This window comes from Phyllostomus discolor, chromosome 3 (assembly GCF_004126475.2).
Source record: "Phyllostomus discolor isolate MPI-MPIP mPhyDis1 chromosome 3, mPhyDis1.pri.v3, whole genome shotgun sequence".
Lineage (NCBI taxonomy): Eukaryota > Metazoa > Chordata > Mammalia > Chiroptera > Phyllostomidae > Phyllostomus > Phyllostomus discolor.
Genome location: NC_040905.2, coordinates 194,295,073 through 194,318,933, shown reverse-complemented (window position 1 = coordinate 194,318,933; position 23,861 = coordinate 194,295,073). Strand labels below are relative to the sequence as shown.

Sequence of the window (23,861 nt, the reverse complement as noted above, 5' to 3'; positions counted from 1 at the left end):
GGAGAATGTATGTATTGTGAGATTTTCATTTGGAAAGTGAATGTGCTTCCCCCTTTTATCCCTCAGTTTTGTTGGATTAAAAATACTTGGTCTTAAGGGTTTAATCTCCAAAATATATAAAGAACCTACACGACTCCACTCTAAGAAGACAAACAACCCAATTAAAAAATGGGCAAAGGACTTGAACAGACACTTCTCCAAGGAGGACATACAGAAAATCCAAAGACACATGAAGTGATGCTCAATATCACTAGCCATCAGAGAGATGCAGATTAAAACCACAACGAGATACCACTTCACACCAGTCAGAATGGCCATCATAAACAAAGCAACAAACAACAAGTGTTGGAGAGGATGTGGAGAAAGGGGGTCCCTAGTGCACTGTTGGTGGGACTGCAAACTGGTACAACCACTATGGAAAGCAGTTTGGAACTTCCTCAGAAAACTAAAAATGGATCTGCCTTTTGACCCAGCAATTCCATTGCTGGGACTCTATCCTAAGAACACTAAAACACCAATACAAAAGAACCTTTGCACCCCGATGTTCATAGCAGCACAATTTACAATAGCTAGGTGCTGGAAGCAACCTAGATGCCCATCAGTAAATGAATGGATCAAAAAACTATGGTACATTTACACAATGGAATTCTATGCAGCAGAAAGAAAGAAGGAGCTCATACCCTTTGCAACAGCATGGATGGAGCTGGAAAGCGTTATGCTAAGTGAAACAAGCCAGACAGTGAAAGACAAATACCACATGATATCACCTTTAACAGGAATCTAAACAACAAAACAAAACAAAACAAAAAACTAGCAAAATATAACCAAAGACACTGAAATAGGGGATAGTCTCACAGTGGCCAGAGGGGAGAGAAGAGGGAATTTCAGGGGGGAATGGGTAGGGATTACAGGAACAAATTTGGAGGACACATGGACAAAAACTAGGGGAGGGTGGTAATGGGGGGAAGGGGGGAGGGTTGGGTGGGTGGGCTGGAATGGGAGTAGGGGGGAGAAAACTGTACTTGAACAATGATTAAAATAAAAAAAAATTAAATTAAAAAAATACTTGGTCTTTAACAAAATCAGTGTTGGTAATTTAGTAAATCAGTATTTCCATTTTTTGCTTGGAGCAAATTAAATGTTCATTGGGAAGATTCTTATGGATTTAAGGTGTGAAAAAAACATGTTTAAATTAAAGTGTATAAGGAAGAGTTTAAAGCTGTTAGAAAATGTATTTTCATCTTTTTGAAGAGATATGTCCCTTAACATCAGATTGAGAGACAGAATCTCTTATGCATAATTAAGAAATTAAATTAGAGATCTTAAATAGTAACAGTAATAATGAATAATTATTACTTTAATTTATAACTATAAATTCTAATTCTAATTTAATTACCTGATAAATAATCAGTAAATATAATGCCTATTTAACCTACTTGATTAAAGATCAGTCTAATAAACCTAATCTTTTACTTCCTTAAGTTTCCAAGGAAAATGACCTTAAAAAACTTTGCCTTGTATTTAGTTTCTCATTGTGTTGCTTTAAATATTACTAAATTTATTTTAATAGGGTTATACTAGAATTAGTGTTGAGATACAAATGTTTGCTGTTTGCTCTTTGCCTATATTACTGAAACAACCCCTTGTTACTTATTTGCTTAGCATTGGAGAAAGCATCTGTAATGACCACGCATTGTTGAAGACACAAAACCATGCATTAATGAGCTAAAACTACTGACTTAATATTCTTGCGGCCAAGGTCTCCGGGTGATCGAATGTGATGGCACTGGAGTGTGCTTGTGTGTGTGACCTACTGTTTCCAGTGGGAACGGAAGGACTCCATGTTAGCGCCTGCCCCCCGGGCCTCTCCGCAGTGCTCCAGGCCTGCACGCACACACAGCATGACCATTCCCCTCCGGACTGGGGACCCCAGCATTCACCAGGTTTCTGTACATTTTACTGCAGCGGATGAACCAGGAAAGGGAAGGAGATAGAACTTCTCAAGAAGTAATTACTTCATTAGGAAGTAATGAAGGGAGCTGGGGGGATCCTTCTTCCGGCTGGTAATTTTATACGGTAGTCTTCCCCTTATCCTAAGTTTTGCTTCTCATGGTGTCAGTTACCTGTGGCCAACCGTGGTCTGGAAATACTACATGGATAATTCTGGAAATAAACAATTCGTCGGTTTTAAATTGTGTGTTGTTCTGTGGAGTGTGATGAAATCTCACGCTTTCTTGCTTTATCTTGCCTGGGATGTGAGTCAGCCCTTTGTCCAGTGTGTCCACGCTGTGTGTGCTCCTGCTGTGAGTCCCTCCCCTCCCTTATTGGTTATCAGGTTGGCACGTGGGGTGTGGCAGTGCTTGTGTTCATGTCACCTTTATTTTACTTAAAATAATGGCCCCAAAGCACAAGAGCAGTGATGCTGGCAGTCTGGGCATGCTGAAGAAAAGCTGTAAAGTGCTTCCTTCAAGTGAAAAGGTTGTATATATAGGAAAAAGAACACAGCGTATGTAGGGTTTGGTGCTATCCATGGTTTCCGGCAACCACTGGGGGGCTTGGACCGTGTGCCCTGCGGGTAAGGGGAGACGACTGTGGGCTGTGTCTCCGGAAGCTGGCCTGCCCCCTCCACTAGCTCACCTACTTCAGGTGCAGTGTATCGCAGGGAGGGTCAGGTACTGATGAGGAAAGAATGTCTGTTGTTTCCTGGGGTAATGGTAGTCTGGTGGTCTTCCTGTTTGGCTTTGAGAAAGAAAAGAGGGCAGAAGCAGTGTGAGGACATGTTAGAAGTAGGCAGAGTTTTACTGTGGACACTCCCCTCTCCTCTTCTTCATTTCTCTTCTTCCTTAGACGTGTGCTTCCTACTTGTCGGTGGTCAAGGGCCCCGCGTGTTCTGTGGGCCTGGAGCTTCTTCACTCTGGTCTGCTGTTCTCCCTACTCCCTGTTGTGCTTCAGATCTCATTCCGTTAAAAGCAGGTTATCTGATCAAATCCTAAGTTGCCTGGCTGGTTTTCTCTCATTCAGCTTAGAAAAGTAATGAGAAGAATATTTTGGTCAGAAATGAGAGAGGACTGATAACTGAAATAGTCTTAGGGAGCTTGTGAAAGAGTTACAGTTTCAGCTTAGAGTTTTTGAAGAATGAAGGTGGAAGTTATAAAGATGAAGAAGAATTAAAATTCTAACTAATTATTTGAAATTAGCTCAAGCCCCCGGTGCAGAGGAAGTTAGAGATACAGTTGTGTTAATGAGGCATGGGCACGCACATCTGTACTGCACACTGCAGTGTAAATAGACAGTAGCATTTTTCGGGGAAAAGCTTAGAAGCAAAAAGCTTGGACCTGCAACTTTTCTTCTCCGGTGTGTGCTTTGTTGGGGCCTAACTGGATTGGATGCACTATGGCATACCTTCCAGTAGGGGGAACCGTGCCCCAGAGCAGTCTGCAATGGTGCTGGGTCCCAAAGGTCCATAGGACTGATATCTAACAGTGGAAGGTGTCTTTGTGAGGACGTGACCTTGTAGAAACACTCAGTGGCTGTTATCAGTCCAGTCTCTTCTTCCATTGAGCTAAATCAGACCGGTTGAGTGAACACAGCTGTGCCACCAAAAGCAGGGAGGAAAGGAGCCTCCAGAGTCTTCTGAATTTAATTCTCTTCAAGAGCCTGGAGATGTAGTTAGAAAGCAACTGTCAATAATCTTTGAGAATCACTGGAAGGAGAAGTCCCAGAAGACTGAGCACAAGAACTATTCAAAATAGAGGACTGAGGTAGAAAGTGGAGGAACACTTTGTTTCATACACATTAGACTGGTGAACTTGACATAGGTTTTCTGTACATTTCTACAGTAGAGGCTTGATACATGGTTGTGAGCATTTATGAAGGGAAGGGTAATGCTGGATGGTACCATGTATTCACCTAGCACAAGGCATATATAACCACTCTTAGAAAATGCCACAAGTCATAGCTATTGTGATTTTTGCAAGGGATTTGATGAAGGGTCTCATAATATCTGTCTTGTAGGTAAGATGAGAAAATACTCCTCCAATCTGAGGATCCAAAAAATATTGATTAATGGGTTGATATCAGTCAGAGGATGATCTTTCATTGGTATGATTGTAAGAATGTACTTGTACTGATTACACTAATGGTTTCTGATAGCCCATTCAAACTATTGTTCATGTCATTAGTTATATGCCAGATAAAGCTTTGATTGTGAAAGGGAATCATTCTAGCAAATTGAACTTTAGATTCCTGAGAGATGAGTGATCAATCGCATACTCAGTATTTTGGGTTATTGTTCATGTAAGCTGATCAGTGTCTCATAATTTAAAATAACTTAATCCAAAACTTTGTGGTATGCTACTTGAATTTTCAGCATTGTCATACCCTGTACCTCTTCAGCAGAAAACAAAAATAAGTATACTTCCTAAACCTGGAAGGAGAAAAGAGAAACTATGTGCATTATTTCTAGCCTTGTAATGCTAATTGGAAATAATGACAAAATTCTATAATAGCCCCAATTTAATTGAGTTCTTACTGTGTACCAGGGACTAAGCTTAGCACTTTAATTGTGTTATTAATCTTTATAATAACACTACAAAGTGACTGCTGTTATCTATATTTTACAATCAAGGAAAGTGAGGCTCTGAATTTATATGGTTTTCAGGGTCACGTTGTGGTTAAATGATGGGACTGGAATTCCGAAGCAGTTGGTGACAGAGCCAGGCTGTCTCGGGTCTCCCGACTCCCATTTCCCTGTTCTTTCCGCTGAATCCATGTCTTATTAGTCCTCCTTCCCTAATGTTTCTCACTCATTCACCTCATTCCTGTCTTCGCCCTCCTGCCACGCCTTTGGTTCCCACTGTTGTGTCTCTCAGTGACCTCCTAAGCACTGAGCCCTTGACCTCCAGTCTCATCGTTTTTTTCAGTCCATCCTCTGCCCTAACGTTTGTGTCAAGCTCTGTGTTACATGACGCATATGTAATTTCACCGATTCCTGCTAGGTCCCCTCGTTCATCCAGAAAAGAGGCCTCTGGTCAGAAATCAAGTACATCAGTTAAACTGGGAATGTAGTTCAGTTAAAAAACAACAACAAAACCTTCAAATGAGGGCCTGGGCTATTTCAGATGGAAAGGCAGGGATGACCCACTCACAGTCGTTGGATCCAGGAACTACATTGCTGGCATACTACCTCCTGGTCTGGGCACCCGGCTCACCGAAGGCCAGAGTGAGACACAGGAGCTCTGCCTCAAGTTGTGCCAGCAGACGTGGGTACATGCACTGTGAGCATCATTCGTGGCCTGTCCCATTGCTCCCTGTGCCTCTGCCCCTCACCCCCATGATCCACTTCTATTTTCCTGAACATTTCACTCTAGTGGGGTGAACAGGACCCCAGTTTGTCTGAAGAAATACATACTGAGCTCCAGCTCCCCTTCGGAAGTGTGTCAGCTAGGATAGGATAGCCATTATCCCATCAAGGTCCTGGCGGGGACCAGATTCAGGCTATCATGCAGCTGACCACACTCCTGTTGGGTGGTCTCTTGGCTTTGAGGACCATTAGGTATCTGGTCGACCTGCATGAGAAAATATTAGTAATATATGATAGAAATCTGGATACCAGAAATAAATTTTCACCCAACATCCTGGCCTTTACTGAATTAAGTGCTTAGATTTTGAGTTAGTGTCCCAGAATGATCTAGTACGTAGATTCAGAAATAAATAATAATCCGTTTCCTTGCCGTCTCCAACTTCTAGAGGCTGCCTGCACTCCTTGGCTTGTGGCCTCTTCCTCTGCCTTCAGGGCCAGTTTGCTTAGTACCTTCACACCCCTTTTCCTCTCTGATCCCTGCTTCTGTCCTGGTTGCCTTCCCTGACTCTCCTGTAGGGAAGGCAGAGCTGGAGAAGGCACCCCCCGTGGCTTTCAGAGACCCAGGTTTACGGAGGGACTGACTATGAAAGGGCACAAGGGGACACTTTTTTGGGGTGATAGGAACGTTCTGTATTTTGATTGTAGTGGTGGTTATGACATTTGTCAAAGTCTACTGAATTATGTACTTAAAGTTGGTGAGTTTCATTGTTCATAAATTATAGTTCAGTAAAGCTGATACAAAAGAAAAGAAACATGGGTAGGAATTTGAGGGAATTAAAAAATTTTCTTAGTAAATTGTTAGAGGATTTTCCTCTGCTGTTTTGTAAAGCTGTATGTCAGATCATAAGCCATGAGATGGAGGGGAATTACTGTCTTTTCCTCTCATTGGGTTACATGAATATGTCAGTAACTGCAAACAATATGTAATGCATTTAGCGTTCACAGAATTGCTGGAACGTTGCCTTAGTGAGAATATCACGAACAGCCAGAATTCCCGAAGACAGAAGAAGGGAGAGCGTGCCGTTTGCTGGAGTTGCCCTCCTCGGGTTGAGTGGCGCTTACTCGCCACCCGGACAGGCGATTCCGCTGTGGTGTTCTGTTGCACCTTTGATGCCAGCTTATCTTCAGCTTCAAATTGTTGAAATAGCCTAAAGTTTAACAAAGTAACATAAGGTTGATGAAGGTACTACGTCTGCATTTTTTCTCATTGACTTTATTCTGTACTTTTTTTCTCAGATTTATTCTCCTTAATCTCTGTGTGACATCTGATCTTATTATCCCCTTCCCCAAGGAAAGCTTCTTCCTCCCTTGTCTCTGGGAAGACCACACTGGTCATTTCCAACCCCCACCCCCACCCCCCACTCCAGAAATGGTTTCCTCGTCTCTTGGCCGGTGTGTCTTTGTCTGCAGGTCCCTTATGAGAATACAGCCCACTGCCCCATTTTCTACGCTTCCCACTTGGGACGTCTCATCCTTCCCTGTGATTAACCCATTCTGGTCCACCTCAGGTCTTCTGTCCTCTGTCAAGCCTTGTCTCTTGTTCCCAGCTACCTTAGGGTACTGTCATCATCCTTTTTCTCACTGTTGACCAACCTGAATGTGTGGCCTTTTCTTCGATGTCCTCTCCCCATTCTGGGTTCTCCCTATCTGCGAGATGCTGTCATTCTTCCCCCTCCCCGCCACTTTCCTTTTCCTCTGTCTCCTCCAGTCAGTTTTATTCAGACCTTGTCTGTTTCCTGTGGGCCATCTCCCTTCCTTTTGGTCTTTGTGATAACCACTTGAGTTTGTGACCTTATTGCCAGAGGTCACTTGGCACCTTTGAGACATTCTTGAGTGAAAACTGCTGGTCAGGATGACAAAGAAGTTTTCAGTTTGGGGAGCCACTCTGTCACCAAATCCCTGTCTCCAAACCCTATTGAAGGACCGAGTCACCAGGTTTCAGAGCTTGGCTGTATTCTTACAATAAACCTCTTGGGGCACTTTGGGAAAACGTGGTGTTTCCTTCTCTGTGTTCAGTGCACCGCTGCTGCCACAGCCTCTGCTTTCTCCCTTGCAGATAGCCTTTCCTTCCCTCGCAAGTAGATGAGCGCCCCTCTCCTGGGCCCTCCAGAGTCGGGATCCTGGTTTTGTGGTTGTGCGATGCCCGTGGTGACTGAAGACTCGCTCGCTGCCTTGCCTTCGTGCGCTCTCCGAGCAGTTCCTTATTTCTCCTCCCTGTGCACTGTTGTCTTTGTAATCTTCTAATTGAAAAGCATAAACGAAGTGCCTGAGATTGCAGATTTGTATGGGTTTCTGTCCTATTAATCACCGAACATGTGTCTGCTTTTACCCCTCTTGTATTTTCATCCCAGACTTTACTGCGGAGTTAGTTAATCGAGTTATGTTGTCCCTCACTTGCCCTTCCCAAAGGGGAGGGCTGGCCCCGGCCTAGAGGCCTTCGAGTTTAACTAAATCCTCAGAAATATGATACTCACACTGCATTTCCTTTTCATCTATTTTGGTAGTAAAAGATCTGCTTTGGAAGTGGAAAATTGATTAATTATTTCAGTGACTAGGGTATTTAAAGGTATTTCATTTCAGTTATCTTTTCACTAGAAAGAAATGTAAAACAATAGTTTAGGAAACATATCTCTGGGTTTTAAAATACGGTCTTTATGTTTCTTTTTTTTTTTTCCTTCTTTTTTTTTCAGGTTTTTTTTATTTTATTTTAATCATTGTTCAAATAGTTTTCTCCTTTTTACTCCCAATCCAGCCCCCCCACCCATCCCCACTTCCCTCCCATTACCACCCTCCTCTTAGTTTATGACCATGTGTCCTCTAAGTTTGTTCCCGTGAACCCTTCCCACTGTCCCCTCAAAATACGGTCTTTATGTTTCTATGAAACAAATAAAAGCAGCATCCTCAGGCACTGGTAAAATCGAAGCCGTTATCTGATTCATAATGAAGTAGTCAGAAGCCTAGACGTAGTGATTTTTCTGCATCGCACTCCGCTGTGTTTATTTACCTTCCCTTTTACCTTTGGGCATTCCAGAGGGGTGTTCGATGCGTCCCTCAAAATGGCTGGTTTCTACGGACTGTACACCTGGCTGACTCACACTATATTTGGCATCAACATTGTCTTCATACCATCAGGTAACAGTTGTGTCGTAACTTCCGCTGCCCTCTATTTAAGGAAAGTTAAGCCATTTTACATACACTGGGAAGTGTCACTTTCCTCAAATTTAAAATACTGAGTTTTGAGATCTAATCTAGTCCAGATTAGGAGCAGGAATATGATTTGTAATGCTTATTTATTGCTGTATCCCCAGTAGCTAGAGCAATACCCAGCACACAGAAAGCTCTGCATAAGTATTGGTTAAATGAACGAATGCCCTCCACTAAGCACACCTAGCACGTAATTGGCGCTCAGTAAATGTATGAATCAAACTTACTGGCAGGGAGCAATGAGTTGGTCACATAGCTTTGTCCCAGGAAGGAGACGGTCCCACGGGCGAGATGAGCGCTTCTGAGGGCCCATAAACTCTGCCCACACCTCCTGAGGTCTGTTCTGATACTACCCACATTCCATGAGCACCAGGATGGTTTAATGGCCTTTTACTTTTCCTGTATGTTATCTCTGCTCCTCTCCTCCCATTTTTTTCTTTATTTCTGTGGCTGCTTGTCTTCCTAGATACATCTGCCTTCCACATTTGCCTCTACCACCATTGCTTTTCCTCTTTGCTCTGTGCTCCCTTCTTTCTTTACGTTCCCAAGTTCATCCAGGTTCTCTCCTACTTTGTTGTCCACAAAACCACCCTCTGACGTGCGAGCACCCCGAGAGCCTGTGAGGTGGTTTTACGGCAGGCCTGTGAAGCAGGCAGGGTGGGTGAGGTCCTTGTTGCACAGATGAGGAACCACGGTTCTCTGGGGTCACAGACCTGGCTAATGGATCCACATTTGCTTGACTCGTAGTCAGGAGAGCCACGCGCTATGTAGAGCGCTCTAACACACTGCTCTGGAAGGGGACCAGCTTGGGTAACGAGGTCCTTTGGCTAGCTGAGTGTTTGCTATTTTTAAATTACATTCCATTTTTTATTAGAAAGAATCAAGGTAAAGAATATGTAGTCATATCTGAGTGATAGAAGCTAATTTCTGATCTGGCTTTGGGCTCAGTACAAATTTTGACCAATGTTCTATAGTCACATTATAAAACTGTATATTAACTAAGCATTGATTCAAAATAACAACTGCAAGATGCAAAAATTTTGTTGCTAAAGAGTAGACTTATGAAGTAAACACACATTTTAGAAAGATTTTCAGTACAAAGTTTTAAGATACTGGACCTTCATCTAACTAGCAAAGTCAGTTCCACAAGGGCGTATCATTCCCCGAAAATTTGAGTTGATATTTAACTTGTTTGGTGGAAATTTTTGAGTAGGATGAGCTAATGTCTGTGTTCTGTTCTTTTGTTATTGTTTTGATGATGATGTTCAGTTGCATTTCTTAATTAATCTTTTACTAGCTTTAGCAGCAATCCTTGGAGCAGTGCCGTTTCTGGGGACGTACTGGGCAGCCATACCTGCAGTCCTGGACCTGTGGCTCACACAAGGCTTAGGGTGCAAAGCCATCTTACTGTTGGTTTTTCATCTCTTGCCAACGTACTTTGTAGACACTGCCATCTATTCTGATATATCAGGGTAAGTATTCCACAGAACTTCCGGTGAATCATATCCAGGGATTTCTGTGTCCTTTTTGAAGAGGGTTTTTTCTTTTTCTTTTGAAACCAGAAGAAAGGACAGCCGGTGGGAGTTTTTAGTGAAGTCGTCTTTTGTGATTCCACTGATATAACTGAAGTTTTACTTTAATGTAATTAATATTGTTTGTAAGATATTTTGGTATTATATATTACTTATATGAGAGCATGGGTTAAAACAAAATTGTGAATAATTATCTGATTTAGTGACAGTTAATCTAGGAAAGAAATATTACTAGAAGTACGTAAAACATTTAATGTAACAAGTTAGTGATATTTTCAGAACTTCTTTGCTTTTGGAGAAAAACATCATTACGTTGTATGTCTGGCTATTTCCATGTAAAATCAGACCTCCTCAAGCTAATACAGGACAAACAGCTCTTTTACTTATGGTATTGTATAGTATGGTTCTTTGCTGAGTACAAGTTAAATACAAGGCAGAAGCCAAACTTTGGCCAAATAATATCAAAAATAAATGTATACTTTTGTAGGATTTGATATTTCTTCTAGAAATTGCATTAAATCAAGCCAGTTCTCATTTAGTTACGTATTCAGATGCGCACTGCTTATTAAAATCTAGGATGTAACCAAATGTTGAATTTTGATCAGCTTCTCAAATTCAGGCCATAGCCTACTGAAGCTATCATAATGAAGTACTAAGTTTTCTTAAAGTAAATCACATCACAATAAGGGTAGATGGGGCACAAGTTTATAGAAAGAGGACACTCTTCAGGTAATTGGAAATTATATAAAGGACAAATTGAATGCCACCTGTTTTCTCTCTAGTGAGTTGAAATAGAAAACAAGTGATGTAGAACTACTCTGAAACCCCAGAAATCCAGAACAAAACACAACAAGCAACTCCATAAACCAGCCGTACTTACAGGAGCTTTTATGCCTGGTACTTGAGAGAGAAGATGAAGGGCTGAAGGAAAACATCAGAGGGCAGTTAGCTAGTGCTTCAAGTTCAAATTTAAACAGTGGGAATAGGTGCACAGTTGATAGCTAAGCGCCTTCCTTTCTTTAAACTTTACTGCACATTCTATATTAAGGTTTCTAGGTAAAATTGAAGATTTATGTGATTTTTTTTCTTAATAAAATAATACCTTATTTAACCAGCATCATTAGGACGTGCAAGGTTTGGGATAAATTGTTTCACTTTTTAATAAATTAGGCTTTTATTGAAAAGGTCTCAGACGTGTTTTTAAGCAGTAAACGTTTTTGATGGAAACTTTACTTAGATGTATCATTTAGGGGAAAAGCTTATTGACATAGCATGTGTGGAATATTGCCCTGGATCCTTTTCTGGAATAAGGAAGACAAGTAATATAATGTATTGGTTTCCTGAAGACTCGCTTACCTTAAATATCACTTACTGAACTATAATATAATACAAAACATCCTTCAGGGGTATTTGTCATTTGCCCCTCACTAAACTGTAGTCATGTGTGTTTAAAGACTAGAAACACCCAGAACCATACCTTTTCCAAGTTCCCCTGATGTCAGTGGCCATTGTTTTCGTGATCAGTGTGCTGGGCTGCCATAAAGTGTCTTATTTCATCCAGTTTGTGAGTGGTACTGTGATAAGCTGGAGGGCAGTGATGACTCTCCCGTGATAAAATACTCAGGTTCGTGGCAGCTGTTTTCCTCCTGAGGACTTTATCACAACCTGTATTAAAAACTGTATTTTAGGAGGCTGCCAGAAGTCTGACCTATGAGTAACAAGAATGCTATTGTATTGTTGTCATCTTTTAAAAAAGCACAATTAAATAATTATATGCCAAATTGGGCTCATTTAATTATTCTTGATGGAGGTGTCTGATATAATCCGATCCTAAGCCAGCATTAACCCACTTCGGGCAGCAACATAATGGGTGCAAGGTACCAGTCAACGTTGCCAACTTCACTCCTTCAGCTGTTGGGCCCGTATGCAAGGCAGATGTCAGACATGTTGTGTAGGCAAGAACATTCTTGCATCTCAGTGTTCTTACAGTGTTCAGTTACCCACATTGAGATAATCTGAAGAAAGCTGATAATGTAGTCAAAAGCCTGTGTGTTAGAGAACGCACACGGTGTTAGAGAATGTGTTTCAGATTTACTCCGGGGTTCACATTTGTTGAAAGTCCTGAGCTAATCTGTGTGCTCTTCATTCCAGAGGTGGCCATCCTTACTTGACCGGCTTGGCGGTGGCTGGCGGAGCATACTACCTGGGCCTTGAAGGGGCGATCATCGGGCCCATCCTCCTCTGCATCCTTGTGGTCGCTTCCAATATCTATAGTGCCATGCTTGTGAGTCCCACGAATTCAGTGCCCATGCCAAACCAGACCCCATGGCCTGCTCACACCCAGCGGTGAGTCACAGCAGAATGACCTTAAACGGTGGAAGGAACTGCCCTGTCTCTGTCTTCTTGACCTGTGTAGACTGTCAGGATGCAGGTATTTCAGTGCCCGCACTCTGCTAAAGATTACAGTAGGCACTAGTGAAGCGAAACCATTGGATTTTGTATACCAGGAACAGTTGAAAACTAAATTGGGTCAGAATTGTTAATGTTGTGAATGACCAAAAGTAAATGAAAAATATAAAAGACTGTGTGGGGACATGGTATACCAGGTTACAGGAGACTCAGAATGTAGGGTCATCAAAAGCAGTGCATAACTCTGTGATAGGAACTTGGATTTGGAATGGGAAGAAGCTGTAGAGAACATTTCTGGAACAGTTGGAGGCATTTGAATCTGGACCGTACATTAAGTAATACTGTTACACCGCTGTTACATTTGTCAGGCGTGATAGTGAGGCTTTGGCCATGTGGAGAATGTCCTTCAGGGCTGAGATGTCATGATGTCCGCAGCTTACTTTCAGATAGTGCGGCCAAAGCTGAGATAGGGAGAAAGTGACTGTTGTAAAATGTTAACAGTCGGTGAATCTAAAACTGGTCTTTCTGATAATCAGGTTTATACTTTTTCAGAACAGAAAGTTGGGAAAAATTATTTGAGTGTATCAGTATGGAGTTACAAGTTGTTATTTTGCAAGTACAGACATTGAAATCATAATTTTCTGGGTGATTTCTCCTACTTTATCTTCGAAACCTCCATAGAGGTTTCCATGTCTGCTATCATATTTTTTTCATCCTGGTTTATTGAGGTGATATTTATATAAATAAAATTTACCTTTTTTAGTATACAGGTTTATATCAGTTTTCAATGATATATAACATATTACACTAACTTAGTGTCTTAAAGCAATATACATTTATTATATTCATCCCCATGGGTCAGGAGACCAGGCACAGTTCAGCTTGATCTTCTGCTTAGGATGTGACAAGGCCATGGTCAAGGTGTCAGCTGCAGCTGGGGTTTTATCTGTGGATTGGGGTCCCCTTTCAAGCTTGCTTATTATTAGCAGAATTCATGTCCTTGCAGTTGTGGAACTGAGGCTTGTAGCTCCTGAAGGCTACCCCTCTCGGCCATTCATACATGGCTGTTTGCTTCTTTAAGGCCAGCGTGGCGAGTGTTTTTCTGACTTCTGTCTCCCCTAAAACTCTTTTTTAAAGGGCTCACCTGATTAAGCCTGGTCCAGCCAGCATACTTTTCTTTTGATTAAAGTCAACTGATTAGACACCTTAATTATATCTATGAAATCCCTTCATTTCTCTTGTATTAACACAACATAATCATGATATCAGAGATTAGATAAGTTGGGCTCTTGTCTCAAAGCAAGAGACCCTCACTTAAGAGCTGTGGGCAGGTTGTATGTGTTACCATAATGTCATCTGGCAGGGCCGTTGGCTTTTGCAGCCTTCGCTGACTGCTTTTTGGTTCCCCTTTGGGGCTAGTAAATTCCTCAGAGAAAGGTCTTCTAATCTCCTGCCTGGAGGTTGATGGCTTGGCTGCCAACATCCTGGAAGCCAAGGCAGGGAAAGGGGCTGGACAGTGTTCAAGATGTAAACATTCACTTAATCATCCACTGTCCGTGCGCTTCCCCACCCCCATCTCTTCCTGCTGTTTCCTAGCCCAGAGACTTTTTGTTTTACCTTCTCCAGAGGAAGGGGAACTCTAATTTTCTGCCAAGGGTCGGGCAGTTGCTTGGCTGAGTGGAGGTGGGTGAGGAGGTTGGAGCAGCGGGCCTTCCTGCTTCTGAAGCAGACTTGAAAGTGGTTCTGTGTTTAGCCCCACCTTCAGCCACACTTCCAGAGTTACTCGATGTCTCCAGTTCCTGAGCCGCACGGGGGAGTTTGCAGAATAAATTAGATTGTTTTTGGCTTTTTCCCACTGCTGGTTTAGGATTCTGCTTTTTAGGGTGCAGGGGGACAAAGCAGCTGCCCATCTGCTTCCCACCTTCTGAAAGTTTGTTGCTCTTGCCTCGTGGGTGCTCTTTTGTTTTATCTTTTTTCAGGTAGATTTATGACTTAAAATACTTTTACTGGCATTATAATGGGCTTTTGAGAGGACCTAAAGGAAATATGTGTTCAGTACATCCCTCTTTGGTGGGAAGTCTAAATGACATCTTAAACAGTAATCACCACCACCTCTGGTGATATTTATTGGGACTTACTGTGTGGAAGTTCTGTGATCAAACTTTACACGCATTATCTTATTTTACTTAATCTGTCTGCTGTTTTCATGAGATTAGAAATGGTTGTTTTTCATGTTTCATGGATGAGGAAATCAAGGCTCAGAGAGGATAACTTGCTTGTAGTCACAGAGCTAAAAACAGCTGGGCTGGTGTGTTTCAGCTAAAGGCCTTTCTTCCTCACAAACCATCCCTTCCACAGGAGAAAAAACACTCTCCAGCCCTGGCCAGTGTGGCTCAGGTGGTTGGAGCCTCGTCCCATAAACCAGTCAAACTAGGAATCGGTCACAGGTTCGATTCCTAGTCAGGGCACATGCCTAGGTTGTGGGTTCATTCCTGGGGTGCCTTCGAGAAGCAACAACCAATCAATGTTTCTCACCTTGATATTTCTCTAACCCTCTCTCCTCCTCCCCCTCTAAAGTCAGTAGGTGTGTCCTCGGGTGAAGGTTAAAAAGAAAAAAAATTCTCTCTCTCCTTTGTCAGTAAATATTACCCTCCACTTCCATGTGCCATTCATTGTGTACTAATAATCCTTATCACTTCCCATCTCCTCATTCACCATCTTTACCTCACATCTGTCCTTGCATCTTGGTCTTAGCGCCACCCCTGGGCTAAGTGGGCCCAGCTGCTGGGTTTCTCGCCTGGACGGTTGCTTGGGTCATCCTCGTCTCCCCACTGCTCGCCGAGCCTCCGCTCTTTCTGTTCTCCAGTCCATCCCCCATTTCAGGATGGAGGCACATCTCACTGTGGTCATTCTACCAAAACGGGCCTCACTGGTTTTAGGAGGAAGACAAAAATCCTTGATGTGGCTAATAAGGCTCTACCCAGCGTGACCTGGCCTGTCTCACTGAAGCTAAAACACGTCCCCAGGCTCTCTGAGCTGCAGCCCCAGGCCCCACTCAAACTCTGGGCCTTCATACGTGCTGCTTTCTCTACACGGACGGACTCTTCCCCTCCACCCAGTTCCCTTGCTTAATTAATCCTAATCATTCATCAGATTGCAGCGCAAATGTCAGTTCTTCAGAGAAGCCTTCCCTACGCCCAGGATTAGGTTACGTCCTTCCTGCTCGTCTAATGCTCTCACAGACAGCATCTTGTAGCTTGCCCCTGCAGCACAGTTTTCATGTACACTCTTGATGGCCTGTCTGTCTTTTCCCACTTGACTGTGGCTGCTGTGACTGCAGGGGCATGTCAGTTTTAGTTAACAGATGTATCCGCAACACCTGTCAACAGTGTTTTGTACTTGGAGTGTGTTCAGTTCCTAGTTGGAGGAACAAATGGGCTACGAAGGAATAGTCTTTACAGAGGCATAACTTAGGGAAGGATTTGGCTCATCTTGGGAACTGATGTTGTTACATTGTGATAATACAGGGTGGGTGGTACGTTTGATTAGGCAGACTTAACCTTCTAATTGCTGATGCAGGCCCTGGTGGCTGAACAGACCCACTTGCAAGACTATTTCTGTGCACGACCATCTATCTTCAGAGGGATGGTCGTTGGTCCTCCTGAGGAGAGAGGAAGGAGGGAGGACCCCTGTCCAAAGTGGCGAATGCAGTATTTGATGGTGGCGAGTGCTGTGAACACAGCACAGCTTTGGGCTCCCTACAGTTTTGGGCTAAGTAATCAGGAACTATCGTTTTCTCTTGTCTCTGTTTACACCGGGGCTGTTGGAAGCGTGAGGAAGGACAAAAACACTCCTGCAGTCATGCATGCTGAGTGCTGTCTTGATATGTGGACAGGATAATCAGATTTGATTTGATGTACTTATTTCATTCCTACCAAAAACAGGGCAGCAATCCCTGAATAGTAAGTTCGGAAAAACCTTTAAGGAAGAAGTAGGAGACTCTCCCAGGAACTCTTCCGGGGACAGCTGTTCCCTGCAGTAGTTTCCTTTTGCCCTCGGTCACACCTTCACTCCGCCAAGGGTGACAGACCACCGTGGTCCTTTAGGAGCTCGGCTTTATCTGCCTCTAGGGAAGAGATAGTAATAACTCACTGCTATTTCAAGAAATTTTCTTTCCAATCTTTGCAAAATGAGGTAACAAAGATGCTCTCCAGAGATGGTAGTGTTTTTTGAGAACCTACAGACCTTTACATTAAGCTTAGGATTTTAGTTGGAGCGCACTTCCCATCGTCCTGGTTTGGCATAAAGAGGGGAAAGGAGAGAAATCCGGAGTTGGACAGGGAGCTAATGGGCTCCCCGCTCTGTTCACTGTTGTTGCCTCTTCCTTGACTCTGTTACCTGGACCTGTTCATTCCTCTGTGTTTCCAGTGGGGTGACCGGGTGCTGGGGTCATTACTTCAGTAGCCTCTTCACTGGTCCCGGCCCCTCCAGTCTGCTTCCCCCCAGGCAGCTCTCCACAGTGCAGCTGAGGGGGACCAGTGTTTTGCCATCCCAGTGTATGGCTTTCAGGGTATTGATTTTTAAGCTGGTTATTAACAAACAAGAGACTCAGAAAGAACCTTGGGCCTTCCCCCCTTACCTGCCTAAAGGAATTCAGATAGAAAAACCTGTGGAGGGAAAGGAACATCTCGTTAGCATCTTAATATAAACCAAATGTGGCAGGCAGGGAGAAATCTAGCAAAGCCTGTTTGTTGAGCTTCCTTCTGTGTCCCATTGTCTCTGGGTGGCCCAGCAGGAATTTGTTTACCTGGTTTGCTCTTTCTCAGCTACCTGTGATTTGCCTGCTTTTCCTCGGAACTCCCAAACCCCTGCCTCCCCCCTCCTTTGTCCCAAATGGCATATAAGCTTCAACTGTCCAGTGTGTCTTTGGGTCTCTGATGACAGTCCAAGTGTGCATCTGGAATACATTTTGGGCATTGTTCTTGTTAATCTTTCTCATGTTAATTTGATTTTTAGCACAGATAGGAAAATTTAGAAGGTGGGAGGAAAGTTGTTTTTTGTGCTCCCGCACAGCCTCTCTGGTTTTCCTGAAACATGACTGTTATGCCCCCTACGCTTAAAATGCCCACAGTGGCTTTCCCTGGCCTTAAAGATAAAGTTGAAACGTTAAGCTGGCCCGTCAGACCTTCTGTGTCTTCTGTTTACCTCTGCAGACTCACCTCTCTGCTGCCTGCCTTGTGTTTTATTTCTAGCCTTGCTGAACTTGTTCTTGTTCCCTGAGGTCAGTGTCACCTTTACACGTTTCCCCCTCTGTAAAGAACATCACCCCCTGCTAGCTGAACCCCAGTGTCATGGTCTGCACTTAAAGTACTTTTCTTATGAAGAGCATTGCTGGAACTCTCTAGACTGGGTACAGTTGTTACCGTTGGTATTTAACTGGGTATCAGTAAGGGAAAGAGGACTAGACATTGGGCTTACGACAGTGGGAAGCAGGAGCCTGCTTGCTTCACCAGGAAACTACAGTTTTTTACGCTCCCGGGAGTCTCAGCATTGCTCTGCCTGGTGGATGAACACTCCTCCCATGCCTCTGTCTCCAGTACTGGGTTGTTGCGGGGCACGGGGGAGATGCTTGACCAGAGAGGCCTGTCTGTCTAGCCTGGGGAGAGAAGGGATTGGTTGGGACATAAACCCATCCCAAGTCCACGAAAGCCTGAGAAGTTGGTTGGTTCTTTTGAAAAAGCACTTGGTTTGTCCCAGGCCCAAACTAATATATTACCAAGGGTAAAAAGCGAGGGTGCCCCCACCCCATGCCTGCAGCACTCTGTGATGCACTCACTATTCCTTCGTGCACTGTCTCGCCCAGGAACAGCAACCATGTGGGCCTGGCAGCTCCTGGGCTCACAGCAGATGGCGTGGGCTCCAACAGGACTGAGCTCTCTCTCTTGTCCACCTGGTAGTGTGCTTGCCCATGTGCTTGCACATTCTCTCTCCATAGCCTTGTGGTCTTAGCGGCCGCTTGGCCAGCAGCTTTATGGACTCTGCCACTGGAGCTTCTGGGAACAAGCTAAGTAAGCTACCTGGATGGGGACTGAGACCAATTAGCAGCTGCCTGTGGGCTCCAGATGACTAAGCATTAATATGAAGCAGAAACTCTGGCTTTTGTCTTGGTCTTGCTGAGGACACAGTTGGACTTTTCCATGGTGGGACAGAGGGAGATGGGACATTGGGAACCCGGGGGGAGCTTCCATTTCCACAGGAATAAACCATCTTGTCACCCCACGGTCTCCTGTGCATGGGTCCTTGGATGCTTTCCTTGTGATACTGTCTGTGGAAGAGCCTAAGCTCCACCGACAATAAGATGTCCCTGCTGCGTGTCCCCATAGCCTACTGTACTCCTCCTGTTGGAACCTAACATGTAAATGTGCGCTTAATTAGTTGTCTTTCTCACTAGCTGGTAAGCCTTCTGAAGTAGGAACTATGGCAAACCTGTTCACCACTGTTTACCATTCCTTGTTTGCTGTTTGGCACACAGAAAATGCTCAGTGAAAATCTGATGAATTAATAGGTTAGTGAAACCAAGAGAAGATTTGATAAAAAGACTATTGCACTATAACCTTGAGGTTGATAAAGACAGAGGGAACGTAGTAAACCTCGTTCTTAGAACTGTGTTCTGTATTTGTTGGAAGGGAAGGACATGCGTAATAGTGTTGACGTGACATGACAGTGGTCACAAGCTTCGCGCCTGTGTGCCGGTGAGGGCTTGGGAACTCAGCCTGCCCAGCCAACTGAAGTTCAGTTAGTCACTTTAAAGCTTTGTAGTTCAAATGTTCAAAGTTTATTCTGCATCTCTAGGGGGCTAGGAGTCAACAGCTCTTAAGTTGTTAAATCAGAAAAGATGTAAAGATTTACATAAGTGAAATTTTTAAAAATTGCATTGAAACTTTTTTGGGAAGCAGATCCCTGAACATTTTCAAGGAGCAAAAGGTTGTAAGTGAGAAACCACACTTCACAGTCCCCACTGCCATTGCAGGAGCAGCTGTCCTCTGTTCGCCGGCCACATGTGCTCCCATACTGCATTGCTCATTCGGCCACAGGGCTCTCAGGAGCATAACTGTCCTCACGGTTTAGGAAAGAAGACTGTACTTTGGTAGTTTAGATAAGACACTACCATGCTGTCAATGTAGTCTTTATTTCTTGTTTCCTCCTAATCTGGAGAGTTACAGTTGTAAGAGCCCTGCTAATTAGTTAGCTCTGTGCCTCTTGATGAGGCCGGAAAGAAATCAGAGAAAGACAAGTACCTTATGATGTCTCTTATGTGTGGAATTGAGAAATAAATAAACCAAGCTCACAGATAAAGAGAGCAATTTGGTTGCTAGAAGTGGGGCGGGGTGGGGGGGGGACAGATAGAGGATGAATAAACTGTTTTCGTATTTTTGTTTTAAATAAATTCAGTTTTTAAAAAACATTTTAAAAGAAATTATTTCTCCATGTCTAGGTTTTGAGGTTTGTTTTCTAGGAGTTACTCGAAAGTTTGTTTAAGATGAATGTTACGTCTGTAGAGTTTTACACGCATACCAACATCACCACCCTAAACATCTAAAGAATACATAATATTGAGATGGAAAACCCTTAGTAACTGTTTTCTCAGCTTGCTTAATTTTGTTTTCTTTCTTCTGAGTCCATCTGGAAGCTTTCTTGGCCTAGAGGCAGACTTGAATAGTAGGTATGAATTTCAAGGTTACAGCTAAGCTTACTTGTCAACGGAAGGCAGTCACCAGGCCAACCACAGTCTTAATCTTATTTCATGCATCCTTGCCCTGAGGCAGAACTCTTCATTCATAATTTAGAGGAATTTAATAGAGATTAAAACTGCAGGTATCTTAGAAATTTGAAAAGATGTCAGAGGATGAATAAAAACATCTGTTTTTATGGAAATGCTTTGTGGTATTGGTCTGTTTTTGGCTGTTGGTTGTAAAGCTTTTCCAGGGCTTCACAGAATTGAGTGCTACCTAGGATTCTTGTTGGCTGAGACAGTTGGTAGTCAGCTTTGCCTCTGTACAGATGTTAAACACAACTTTTGGTGAGATGGTGAAAAATAGACATACAAATAAACTGATACCTAGAGCAATGACATAAGTAAATAGAGCAATGGTTGGGGGGGGCGTACTTTTGCTCCCTTCAAGGGACATTAGTCAATTCCTGGACACCTTTTCATTGTAACAACTGTGGTTCGTAAAGACAGGGATGCCGCTAAACCTTTAATATAACGTACAAAAATGTCAATAGCGATGCTATGGAGAAACCCTGATTTGATTGATAGATAGATAGATAGATAGATATTAATACATATAAGGCATGCGTGTATACATAAATCTTAGTTTGGTGGAGTTTTTCTCAGAATGAAAATATTTAAAGAAACAACTCATTTCAGTTCCTAGGTCTGTCAGCATATATTCAATATGGTGGTTTTAGCCATGTCATACACATAAACCCTATTAAAGCCACAGGAGCCATGGCCAGGAAGCTCACTCACCTCCTCCGCCGAGCTGTTCCTTGGGAAGCAGAGCTGTGCTAGTTAGAGGCACGCTTCAGACGGAGACGTGGGGCACCGCCCACTGAAAGAGCCTTGGGATTATTGAGCATCCTTGATGCATTCTCTTCTCCGTGACATTTTCCCCGTGCCCCTCTTGAGAGTGAAGTACTCCTAACCTAACGAAAGGTTAGTCTTTAACCTCTGCCCTCTCTAGCAACCATAGTCACCCTGAATATTCATATGAACTGAAAAGTGGGAAGACAGAAGGAGTAAGAGGTGGCATGGGTGTGGATTTGTACCTCATAACAACTTTTGGTTATCTTTTGTTTCTATAACTGAATATTTCCCTGAAGTTTTGGAATACTTGTATTCTATTTTAGGCCTATTTCTAATGAAGAAGTTAAGTAATCTTTTTAATACTTGGTTACAGGTATGAAAATAAAATGAGCTTTATTTGAATGATAATGTAAGAATTAACAACATCGTATAGTGATGTGACTACAAGTTAATATAAGTTGAAGATTTTAAAATCATTTTGAGGCAGACTTTTAGTCAAGATGGTAGCGTAGGCAGACATGACTCACCTCTTCACACAGCCACATTAACAACTAAAATACAGAACAACCATCACTCAGAACTGTCAGAAATCAAGTTGAATAGAAGTCTGACACCTACGGAATTAAAGAAACCACATCCATGCAGACTGGTAGGAGAGGCACAGATGTGGAATGGGCTGGTCCCACACCCACATATGGTGGATAAAAATTTGGGAGGGATATCTTGGGAGCAAGTAATCCCAGCCCCACACCAGGACCCACAGCCCAGGGTTCCAGTGCCAGGAAGATAAGTCCCTGTAACTTCTGGCTGCAAAAAATAGTGGGATTGAGTTGGTGGAAGAAACTGCTGAAGCCCCAAGCAGTTCCTCTTAAAGAACCCACACACTAACTCACCTACTCAGACTCACTCCGTCTCAGCTTCAGTACTGGGGTGGCAACTTGAAAGGCACCAGTGGCACACAGGGGGAGACTGAAGTGTCTGGTATCAAAGGGAGCAGAGGCCATTGTGCCTTTTCTAAACCCTCCCCCCACAGAGCCAGGAGGCTGGTGCCATATCTGAGACTCCCATCAACCTGGTTAACACTGTTTGACCCACCGTGGAGATCCCCAGAGACTTGGACCCCCTCCCCCACTTATGGGCCTGCCCAAGCTGCTTTTCCATATGAATGGCTGATCTTGGCTCATGCTTCCTAAATCCTTTCAAACAAGCAGCACCATGGCTACAGACCATGTCATAGCACCACCATTCTGCCTTGGCACAGCTGATCCTCCACAAATTATGGAGGTTGATGGTCCGTGGTCACAGCCAATCCTTGCAGCTGGGAAAATCCTTCCCATTGATCTGCCAACAGCAATGAAGGCTCAACTACAAGAGGAGGATGTATTCAGTCCACACTAAGGTAACACCTTGAGTACCCTACTTGGGTGATAGGGGAGGCTGTGCCACTGGACCCTATAGGACACCTACTACAATAGATCACACTACCATGACACAGAGTCAAAGCAGTTCTACTGAATACATAAAAACATACACAGGGAGGTTGTCAAAATGAGGAGACAAAGAAACATGGCCCAAATGAAAGAACAGATCAAAACTCCAGAAAAAGAGCTAAATGAAATGGAGCTAAGCAATCTATCAGATGCAGAGTTCAAAACACTCGTTATAAGGATGCTCAAGGAACTTAGTGAGGACCTCAACAGTATAAAAAAGACCCAGTCAGAGACAAAGGATACACTAATTGAAATAAAAACAATTTGCAGGGAAACAACAGTAGATTGGATGAAGCTGAGAATAAAATCAATGATTTGGAACACAAGGAAGCAAAAAACAACCATGCAGAACAACAAGAAGAAAAAAGTTAAAAAACAAAACAAAACCCTGAGGATAGTGGAAGCAGCCCCTGGTCCAACTTCAAGAGGTCCAACCTTTGAGTCATAGGGGTATCAGAAGGAGAAGAGAAAGCAAGAAATTGGAAGTCTGTTTGAAAAAGTAATGAAAGAAAACTTCCCTAATTTGGTGAAGGAAATAGACATGCAAGTCCAGGAAGCACAGAAAGTGCCAAAGAAGATGGACCCAAAGAGGTTCACTCCAAGACACATCATAATTAAACTGCCAAAGGTTAAAGATGAAGAGAGAATCTTAAAAGCAGCAAGAGAAGTTAGTTACCTATAGGGGAGTTGCCATAAGACTGTCAGCTGATTTCTCAAAATAAACTTTGGGGGCTAGAAGGGATTGACAAGAAATAGTCAAAGTCAAGAAAATCAGGGACCTGATTGCCTGCCCAGCAAATCTATCATTTAGAATGGAAGGGCAGATAAAGAGTTTCCCAGACAAAAAAAGACTAAAGGACTTCATTGTCACCAAACCATTATTACGTGAAATGTTAAAGGGACTTATTTAAGAAAAAGAAGATCAAAACTATGAACAATAAAATGGCAAAAGATACCAATCTATCAACAATTGGATCTAAAAAACAAACTAAACAAACAAGAACAGAGACAGAATCATGGACACAGAGAGCATTTTGATGGTTCCCAGATGGGAGGGGTGAGGGGGGAGTGGGTGAAGAGGTGAGGGGATTAAGCAGTACAAATAGGTAGTTACAGAATAGTCACGGGGATGTAAAGTACAGTGTAGGAAATGGAGTAGTCAGCTTTCACGCATGACCTATGGACATGGACAATGGCGGGGGATTGCCTGAGGGAATGGGGGGTGCTGGGGCAAAGGAGGAAAGTTAGGACAACTGTAATAGCGTAATCAATAA

General features: G+C 43.2%; 1 protein-coding gene across 3 annotated transcripts in view; it reads left to right on the top strand.

The window, feature by feature from the left end:
* Window positions 1–23,861, top strand: part of TMEM245 (transmembrane protein 245) — an 83,614-nt gene that overhangs the window by 53,592 nt on the left and 6,161 nt on the right. For 2 of the 3 annotated variants that reach the window (XM_036022016.1, XM_036022015.1), the window contains 3 exons: window positions 8,394–8,494; window positions 9,864–10,038; window positions 12,250–12,444. In XM_036022016.1, coding sequence (XP_035877909.1) covers window positions 8,394–8,494; window positions 9,864–10,038; window positions 12,250–12,444 — 471 coding nt within the window. Of the gene's footprint in view, window positions 1–8,393; window positions 8,495–9,863; window positions 10,039–12,249; window positions 12,445–20,185; window positions 21,594–23,861 lie in introns of those variants that run through there. The other variant, XM_028530908.2, reaches the window with a different exon arrangement.